Source organism: Glycine max, chromosome 17 (genome assembly GCF_000004515.6).
Source record: "Glycine max cultivar Williams 82 chromosome 17, Glycine_max_v4.0, whole genome shotgun sequence".
Classification (NCBI taxonomy): domain Eukaryota; kingdom Viridiplantae; phylum Streptophyta; class Magnoliopsida; order Fabales; family Fabaceae; genus Glycine; species Glycine max.
This window is the reverse complement of record NC_038253.2, coordinates 7,359,815-7,369,932: the sequence shown is the minus strand read 5'-3', so window position 1 is coordinate 7,369,932 and position 10,118 is coordinate 7,359,815. Positions and strand designations below refer to the sequence as shown.

The 10,118-nt window shown below is 32.1% G+C and overlaps 1 protein-coding gene across 2 annotated transcripts; it reads left to right on the top strand.

Annotated features, from left to right (window-relative positions):
* Positions 1 to 2,357: 2,357 nt before the first annotated feature.
* LOC100797926 (uncharacterized) lies at positions 2,358 to 8,401 on the top strand. Of its 2 annotated transcripts, none has more exons than XM_041011129.1 (4): positions 2,358 to 2,724; positions 2,893 to 3,069; positions 4,195 to 5,535; positions 8,196 to 8,401. In XM_041011129.1, the coding sequence occupies exons 2-4, from the start codon at positions 2,965 to 2,967 to the stop codon at positions 8,229 to 8,231; spliced, it is 1,482 nt and encodes a 493-aa protein (XP_040867063.1). In that variant the 5' UTR covers positions 2,358 to 2,724; positions 2,893 to 2,964; the 3' UTR covers positions 8,232 to 8,401. The 2 variants fall into 2 exon arrangements, with proteins under 2 accessions (XP_040867063.1, XP_006600661.1); XM_006600598.4 differs by having other exon boundaries at positions 2,362 to 2,671.
* Positions 8,402 to 10,118: the final 1,717 nt, after the last annotated feature.

The window sequence follows — 10,118 nt, the reverse complement described above, 5'->3', positions numbered from 1 at the left end:
TTAGGAAAAATTACAATTAGAATGACACTTTTAATTTGTAAAAAATATTCTCCTCCTTGAAATGATTTTTTTAGGTTATGATTTTTAAAATGATCAGTTAATAAAAAATAATTGTGTATGATATAAAAATAATAATTTAAAAATCAACAAATTTTTATTATAATTTGTAATTTGATGTCATTGCATATACTAGTAGACATTCATATTTTATTATGAAAAAATTATAACAAACAAATAAATAAATAGTGTTTGATTAAACAAAAACAGAGATTTTCCTATCATTTTAAAGTATTTTTTTTGTTTTGATAGCATTTATTTGAGAGTTAACAACTAAATGATTGATTTTTTTTTTTGTAATTGAAGAAGAGTAAGAAGAATTTGCCAAAGTAATAAAAGTTCACTTCCATTGATAATATTTTGTCACAATCATTATAAATTTTTCAAAATTATAATAATGAGTTAAAATTTACTATTAATATTTGTCGCATTTTTTACACTTTCGGAGATTAAATTTTGTATTTTTATCTTTTAGGGACGTATTTGTCGATGAAGTGTAAGATGAAAAGTAAAAAAATATTATATGACAAATATGTCCTTATGCTGTCAATTAGAGACGACCACATTAAACATCATTTTAGTGAGAAATTCGTCTCTCTATGTCAGGTAGAGTATTTTATTAATGCCATATATATTAGTCGTATGTTTTACATTTTCGGTGACTAAATTTTGTATTTTCATTTTGAGGGATGCATTTGTCAGTGAATGAATTACACATTCATTTACCCTTAATTTTTTCTGTTAAGATTATGATATTAGGTTTATATATAGATGTTAGGATGAAAAACTTAACCTAAATAGGAAGTCACCATCTTAAGTGAGAGAAATCATGTAAAGGAGAAATTTGAAAGTTGGTCCAACTTGATTTAAAAATAAAAGGTGTTTTTTATCCAACAATAAAAAGGAAAAGATCATCTCCGGTGAAAAAAAATGATCAAGTGTAATAATTTTACTTATTTTTTTTAGGGTACACTTTTTATTCTTTTAAACTTTTAGTTTATAATAGAAACATATGACATTAATAAGATTTATTAAAGGGTATAATATCATGTTTTGGTAATACTATAAGAGAATATTCACTTTCCTAATTTTAAGATAAAGAGGGTTAACAATAGATTTTCATTGTTAATCAAAATTTATTAAAATATAAAATTATGTGTGAGACTCATTAAATAATAAGTGAAACTTATATTTTTTTTTATTTTCAATAATTTTCATTTGTTGCATGTAATGATTAAATATTTTCCTATGTCAAGGTGCAAATCAATACATAATTTTCTTTTTATATTATTTTTTAAAAATATTTATTAATTAACCCACACAATATTTAAAATATACGCTAATTAATAACTTTCATAATGGAATAATTCGCTCATTGCAGTATAAGGGAACAATTTTTGTCACTATGAGATTAATAGAATACAATGTATTTATTAGTTTTGCTTAAGGCTCAAACTAATATTACTTGAAAAAAATAGAGTCGAATTCCAATCAAATTAACTACATTGATAATCTAAAGAGGCATTTGTTGCATGATTTCATATTACATGCTAAAAATATAATGATGGGAATGATGTTTTGAAATATTTTAAGAAAACATTTATGATTAATAACTAAAAATCATTGGGAATTTTTAAATATTTTCTAAGAATTATACATGACAATGATACTAGATACTACATGGTGAGGATATATTACAGTTTTTACAATAAAACTTATCCCATTACATGAGAATCTAACTTTCTTATTCTTTCTTCACGAGAATAAAAAAAGTTTGTTGAATAAGGAAATGTGACTTTCTTAAAACTAAAATATACCTTTTTTTTTCTTTTTTATAACCGTCTAATATAAATATGAAAACAAATAATAATAAGTGAGCAGCTTTGAGACTAGAGGTGAAATTTAAGTTGAGTTAGTCAGATAACCACATGAAATGTAGTGTTTAGACTTATTTTTTTATTCTCAAATATAAGAAAAAAATATTTTCTTGTTGTTTAAGTATAAGAAAATTTTAAATAATTTTATCTTATTATACCTAAAATTCTTCCATTTAATTGAATGGTTAGCTTCACCAAATTCCAATAAATAGTAAGTTGGTAAAATAATTACTATTTTATAGTTGAAATTAAAAACGTATTCGATAAGAAGAAAACATGGATTTTGCATTGAAGCGGGTGCCTAAAACCAAAAACGTGGGCGTTTAAGTCCCCTAGTTTGATGGATGGGTCTACCTTAGCAATCTGAGATGGAGGTGGTGGAGCAGAGCAGAGGACAGGGGCCCACTGTGGAAAATAATAAAACGGGAGAAGAGAAGCGAAGCGAACAGCGGGCCCCTCTCCCGTGTTACGGTTTCTGATTGCGACGTGGTTAAATTCTAATGTTATTACGCGGAGGGCAATCTGGTCATTCCAGCCCTCACTTCCTAACAGACACACACAGCTCCCTCCCACTGTTAGCAGACAAGGAAGAAAGAAAGAAAAAAAAAACAGAAACAAACTCAAACTCCCACCCCATCATTTCTTTCACTTCTTTCCGTGTTCTTCTTTTTTGTCTTAAAACCGAACCATACAACACCCACTATCGGATGCGTTAGACAACAATGGAGGACTCCGAGGTTAACTCTTCTGTTCCGTTCCTTTTCAACTGCTTCTCCCGCCGCCAACCGCGGTTTTTTCTTTTTCTTTTTCTTTTTCTGTTGTTGTTGTTTTTGTTTTGTACGGGGTACATCATCGGTCCGGTTTCTTTTTCTCTGGGGGAATGGAGATGGGCTGTTTCTGATTTGTGGCGCGTTTGGTGTTTTGGGTTTTCATTCTGTGCTTTTGCGGTTTTGATCAGAAATTGACGGCGTTGAAGAAGGCCTACGCCGATATCATCCTGAACACGGCGAAGGAGGCGGCGGCGCGTATCATGGTGTCGGAGCGGAAAGCCACGCGCTTTCAGCAGGAACTTGTTTCCACTAAGGAAGAGGCGCTTCGGATGCTTCTCAGACTCAAACAAAAGTTCGATTCTAAGGTTTGACAATCACTGTCTCCAAAAGAGGTTTTTTTTTTTAAAAAAACTTATATCTTTTTGCCCCTTTTCGCTTCGTTTTTGCTTTTTCTTGGAGTTGTTGTGTGTTTGATTCATAGTTTATTACCCTACTTGTGCTTTGTGACGTTGGTTTCGTGTGTGTTCTTTCTTACCCAATTAAGAATGTTTTGAGATTCCCGTTTCACTGGGTTGGTTCAGATTGCTGGCTAATTGCTTGCATCATTATGTGGAGTTCAATGTAAAATTCTTTGCAAATGGGTGTGAGGGAAAAAAAAGAATTTTTCAGATAATGGAGATGGATTTATTTCTTTGTGGAGTACTTGAAATGCCTTACAATTGCTTAAATGTGGGTTGCCTTTGTAATGGTTATGCTTGAATGAAAGTATTATTCATGTTTAGCCTGTGATTCCATTGATATCGTCAGTGTTAGGCATTTTAAACATCGCTGGCCAAAGAGTTCTTCAGAATTGTCACGTTGTTGTCTTTTAAAGTTTTCAATTGTTGATTCTTACTGTGTTTTTCATCTTCGAAACAAAGGGTTGTTTAATTCTTGCTAAAAATTAAAAGGATTGACTATATTTTTTATGTGACATTTGTTGTGACCATTAAAGGAATGCAATCAATATACATTTGAGAAAGTATGTGATATATTTGTGACTTGGTGTCAGAGGGATCAACTGGCACTTCTGCAATTTCCTAACTCTCCAATTTACACGTACATCTGGTTTGAGAATGAAGCTGAGTTGTTTGTGACTGTAGGCAAAAGTTATTGCTGGATACTTTTCATGTTTGCATATTTTTGCATGCTAAACTTGTTTCATAGCTGCAGAATCATGTAAAGAGATATACATTGTATTATTGTTTCAGTTTTTTAGCCAAAATTCAACTCTTTTATAGCAAATGCAATATTGCAATTGCTTTTCAACCTTGGGAGATTTATTTATTTATTTTTTGATCAGCACCTTGGGAGATTACTACCGTTATGGCACATGTCACATGCTCACATGACAGTTATTAATATGCCACCCAAGCAATGGAGTGCTCTAAGTTAAATCATTTGTCTTGTCTCTTATCTCCTACTATGTCTGATTAATGGCAATCTTACAGGTCAGTGAAGCAGAGCTGACGTCATTGAATCAGCAGAAGAAGATTGAGGAGCTTGAAGCTCAGCTCCAGGAAGCTGAGGAAATAGTTAGAGATCTAAGGGCAGAGTTGAGAGAAACCCAGGCTGAGCTGGAGAATGTCACAAAACACCAAATGCATCCCCCAGTTGAACAAAACACAGGGGCTGAAATTGAAGCTCAGGAAATTTTTCTGCAAGAGAACAGACTTGATCCTTATGATGGATCTGTATATACTGCACCTGGTTTACAGTTTGAATCTGTCTCTATTTCTGACAATAGGAATCCAGTTGTAAATGGATCAAATGATAGCAGTAAGTTCTGTGGGTCACATGATCATACAAACAACTGCTACATTCATAATCCAGATTTTGCATCCATAGTCATTAGGAGGAAAGAGCCCAAGCTCTACAGAAATGGATGCACTCAGAGAATACATGCATTTGAAAGGAGCCTTTTTGATGGAAATATGTCTGTTTCAGGAAACTTAGATAATGTACAGAATGAAATGGTAGTCAGTGTACATGAAGAAGGTAAAGCAATGACTGTATCAACTAATGCCAAAGCTGATACTATTTCTGAAAAGGAGAAACCAGATGAACTTAAAGTGGTGAAAGCAGATGCTGACCTTGTCAAAGTTCCAGTTCAAAGAAAAAAGATAAAATTTGGGAAAAGGAACGCTATTAAATCTAGATTACATTCTAACCAGGTTAAGGAAACAAATAAAGAATCACATCTGTCTGGTGCCAAAGATTCTTCACTTGTATTGGATAATGATGACCCCTCAAGGGTAAGTTCTTCTATGACATGTGAAAATGAAGCTCAGAAGGATCTAATGTCTCCTTTTGCTGATGTACCGACGGACACAACTGCAACGAATGAGCAATCAGGACCTCATAGCAATACTGAAAATGGGGAAGTCTTTCTTAAAGCTTGCAGTATTTGGAACATAACTAAAGATGACAACGAACCGTTGGATAAATCAGATTTAACAAGACAAGAGAGTTTGTCTGCTGAAAGTGTGGAGGTTCCGGCTTGTAAAGATGTTGAGGCATCTAATGGGTCACTGGATAAAATGGATCCAAAAGTATCCAATTTAGATGAGAAGGTTTCTAATCGATCTACAGGTGATAAGTTTAAGTACACATTCTGTAGAAAGCGTAAGAAGGAGGCTGTTAGCTGTGATGATGTAGATTGCTCTCAAGATAATACCAGTTCAAAGAAAAAGTGTGGGGAGAAGCAAGATGGTCATGTGGAGCCTCAGAAATCTTGCACAATGACTGAATCATCTAGGGACAGCCGGCGGCTAGCACAAGTTGCTCGTCAGGTTGGTGATTTGCAAATGATTGTTTCGATCTTTCACTGTTTTGAGTATGCAATTATGCATGTTTCTCTTTGCCTATCCATGCATGTACAAACTGTGATTGTGTCTCAGTGTTAAATAAACTACTTCTCTTTTTCAAATGTGGTCATAGCTTTGTAGAAGTTTATGTTGTTAGTTGCTGACAAGGGTGATTGACTACCTTGAGTCTTGACTGATGTTTAGTAAATTTTTGGAATACCTAATTAGAAATGTACACATAGTTTCTATAAGTGGTAATTTTGTAAGACTCTTATCATACTCCTATGTTTGGTGAAGAAAATTCTTGAACTGATGATTGATGATTGTAACTTTATTCAAGTTCTTTTTGAACTACTGTTGAATTCTCTCCAGTTATTCCTCAAGTCCTTTCCCAGTTGCTCTCCCTGATATTCTCACACAATTGTCATCATTCCTTTCACTCCTAAAATAACTAAAACTTCTAATGAAAAAATTAAAATAAAACCCCCTTTTTTGTTTCACTCTTTCTTTATTTTATTAAACTGAAATCTGAACGGAGGAAAATTTAGTACATGGGCTTGGAGTAATTGATCAATTTCATCACGCAGAGTGAGACCCATGTTGTTGCTGCTGCTGTTTTGAGATTGATTTTGATGAAGTTGTAGTCTTTGTTGTTGTTGAAAGTGTTGGTATGATTTTGTGGTTCTGAAGTTTTAGTCTTTGTTGTTGTTGTTGAAAGTGTTGGTATGATTTTGTGCTTCAATTATTTTGATTCGGTATGATTTTGTTGTTCATTTCTTCTGATTTGGTAGATTTTTTGGTTCAGAATGTTTTCTTTTGACATGAATTCTGGTTTAGGAGAATCTGGTGCTTGGTTTCAGTAGTAACTTGAAGAGAATGGGGTGGGGATACAAGGGGTTTAGTTGAGGAAGATGATGGCATTTTGGACAAAAATTTTCATTAAAAATCATGTGCAACTCAGGTGACACATCTCTACTAATGTTCCTAATGCCATTTATGTTTAAGGGGAGGTCGGTGTAACGAATGCTAAAAAATTAAGGGGTTTTCTTTATGGTTCAAAAATGGAAGGGTATCAGGTGTAATAAGTGTAAACCTCAAGGGAGGCCCGTACAATTTACTCTATAATGTATTATGTTCTTAAGCTGACCTTGGTATCTTGCTCTTCATTATTTGTTAGTGAAGATCAGGTTTTCCCCATGGGTTTCTAGTTCTTGTGTTAATTTTATAGGTTTTGATACCAATAGAGACACTAAATGGCTTTAGCTTTATTCTCTATTTACAGTTGTTTTGTGTATATGGTTGGAAAGAAATTCTAGAGTAGTTCTCTATGGTATTGCCGCTCAAGTTCATTTTTGAACCGAGTAGTTCACTTAGCCTCTTTGTGTTGTTCTGCTAGTGAACTTTTCAGGAGGTATCTTTGGTAGATTTACAGAGATAGGCATGCTGTGTTTCATACTTACATGTATATCGTGTTCTTAATCACTTTGTGTTTCCCCCGTTTCATTCTTTGTTTAGTTTTTAAGGACTTCTTATCCTCTAGCATTTGTATCTCTCCTTTTTGTATATTACAAAAATAATCTGTACACCATTTTGCTTTAAATTCCTAGAATTGTTTAATGCTAGCAATGATTTGGGTTCATTCTATGTTTCTAGCAATCTCTTCATTTTTTATTATTACTTTTGTGTGAAGTATGGACCTCCAAATGCACTAACCTTTATAGTTAAAGTAGTCGTAGATTCTCCATAGTAGCAGTGAAATTTCCACTTTACGTATTTTTGCATTTTCTTCCCCAAAATGACCTTTGGCACTTGGTTCTACATTATATTCCCATATAATTGCAATTAAAATAGAAACCCTGCTATCAGGCTGGAGATTGTTATTGTTTGTGTTAATCATTCTGGTAGCAAACTTCCATATCAAATATCAAATACTTTCCTCTGGTTCTGACATCTGATTGTTGTGATTTTTATGATGGGTCCCGTATTTTGTGGAAGCAAGCTTCTTATTGACTTTGAATTAAGTTCATCTAACTACTAAAGTGTGAATTGGTAAATAAACGGAATAACAAACATAAACATATTTGAACTGTGTATTTTTATATATTGGAAATGCACTTGTTTTGAGCTATAGTGTGTGTTTGGTTTCACATTAGAGAATTGTTTTCAAGTCCATAATTGACTTTAGATAAATTTTTACCTGCATGGTTGGTTCCGTGTTTTCACTTTAAACTTGCATTAATTATGTGAAATTCAGAAGCTTCTCTATGTAGCTTCAGGTTGGACGTGGATATACATGAGTCTTCAAATGAAAACCAAACACACACTACATGTTTGGTTTCACATTTGACTAGATTTCATAATTGATTTTGGACCCAAAATTGATTTTGAGTTGAAACAACTTTGAGTAGTTTTTGCGTTGGGTAAAAAAAATTATACTAAGTTTTACTCTTAACTTGAGTTTATAATAAAACACCCAAACATCACTTTAAAATCAATTTCAACCAAAATTAATTTTATTAATGCCCATCCAAACATGCACTAAATGGTATCACAAAACAAGCTTTGCTTGCTAGTACTAGAAAGATGTTTGCCATCTAAAAAACTATAGGGATGAAGCTAACACATTTCTTCAATTTGATTGGCAGCTCATATCTTTGTCTGAGAAGAAATGGTGGCAGTAGATCCATCTATTACTGTGATGAGTTGGTAAGAGACTCAAAGCACAGCCCAATGCGCTATTGTTTCCGGAGGTGGAGTTTTTCAAGGATGCTTTACGTTGATAGAACTGTGGAAGGAATGTGTTAATAGTAAATTATCACTATAACTATAATATATATCAACTTTTCTTTCATCCTTAGCTTATAAATTTCCAGCATTATATTATATATACTATTGCTACCCTTTTTCTGGGGGTCTTGTTTGCAATACAAATTTTGCTGATGATAGTATTTTATATTATTGCTTGCTTTCTAATTATTTTGCCTTACAAGAGTAGGTGCCCTTTCATTTTCCTTTTTTCTTTGTTTGGCTATTTTGCTTTATAAGTAGTACTGTACAATGAGGCTGTGTTTTGCTGACCGTTGCTTATAACCAGCGAATCAATAACAAGGCAGAGAACGGGGTCTGAAATATTTACTCGAGTAGGGTGAGGTTTCAGCAGGTTTGAATCCTGTTCATTTTCTGTTTTTATTTTTTATGAAAGGATTGTGATAATGACACCCGTGAGTAAAAATAGAAAAGAATCCAGTATCTCCTGTAAAATTGTAGACTCTTGCACGTAAAGTTCAAGCTTTTGAAATACATCGAGTTAGCTTTTGATCTTGTGATTACCAGACAATTTAATCTTTAAAATTACCACAAAAAAAAGTCATTTTATTTTCTAAAGTTATTAAATGTTGATCATTTTAATCTTTATTTTTGTAATTTAGGTATGAAACATCAATAGCTACGATGATGTTAATTTTAAATAATACATTTGTAATTAGAAAATTAAATTAATCAGTACTCATAGTCATAAAGACCAACCTAGTGTATTATTTGAACAATTTATACTACTTTCCCTTGATTCCAATTTATTCATTTTATTTTATAATGCTTTGTATGGATTAGGAGTGAAATATGAAAGAAAGAAATAGGAAAAAAAAAAGTAGAAATAAGAGAAATAGAATAGAAAAAATGTGTTATTTGAATCATAGTTGCATCTTGGATAGCGAAATGTAACTACTAACTCTGGAAATTCTATAGTGGGATGACTATTGTTTTAAATATTAACATCATAAGTTTACACACACAATCAACACCAATCTAGGAACAATAACAACATGATATGAAGTCAAAATGAAAAATGATGGCAAAATTAATAAAAAGAAGAACATAACAATTGTATAAAAAAACAGGAAAATGTGAATTGGGAATTCCATAAGAAAAAACAGAAAAGGAATAGAAAATAGTTAAGTGTAAAGGAATAGAGGTAAAAAAAAACACACAAATGTAACTTTCTGTAGAATACTTTATCCAAAAAAACTCAGACAACCGTGTTTAAGGGGGTACAGATAGGATTTATGACTTGGATGGATAAAGTAAGAAAAGAAATGAAAAAAAAATATTTGAATGAGTGAAAAAAACTATACAAAATATTTTTTCACTACATTCTTTTTCTTAATATAAAATTATCCATTTATTTATTATTATTATTATGATATAAAAACATTTAACTTCAAACAAAAATAAAAACATTTGAATTTCAGTGAAATAAGAAAAAGATTGCTAACCAAACATAGTAAGAGATAGGAAGAAAAGAAATGTAAGTGATTTAACGTGACAAGAAGAGAATATAAAGAATAATAACAGGTATTATAGGTGTTTTTACTACTTAACATTTAGAAAGGAAACTATTTTCCCGTAAATAAAAAAAAGGAAGGAACCTATTTCCTTCTAGGTCTTATGGTAAATTTCCCATTTTCTTTTCCTCTGAGACGTAAACAAATAAAAAAGTTAGAGTTTAATGTTTATGCATTGATAATATAAAATTGATGGTGTAAATCAATTTTATACCGTCATTTAATCAT

Bases quoted from the DNA above. Each gene is read 5' to 3' on its own strand.
- LOC100797926 (XM_006600598.4), top strand. The intron at 3,070-4,194 runs GTTTGACAATCA...GCAATCTTACAG, and splicing joins AACAAAAGTTCGATTCTAAG to GTCAGTGAAGCAGAGCTGAC. The intron at 5,536-8,195 runs GTTGGTGATTTG...TTTGATTGGCAG, and splicing joins TAGCACAAGTTGCTCGTCAG to CTCATATCTTTGTCTGAGAA.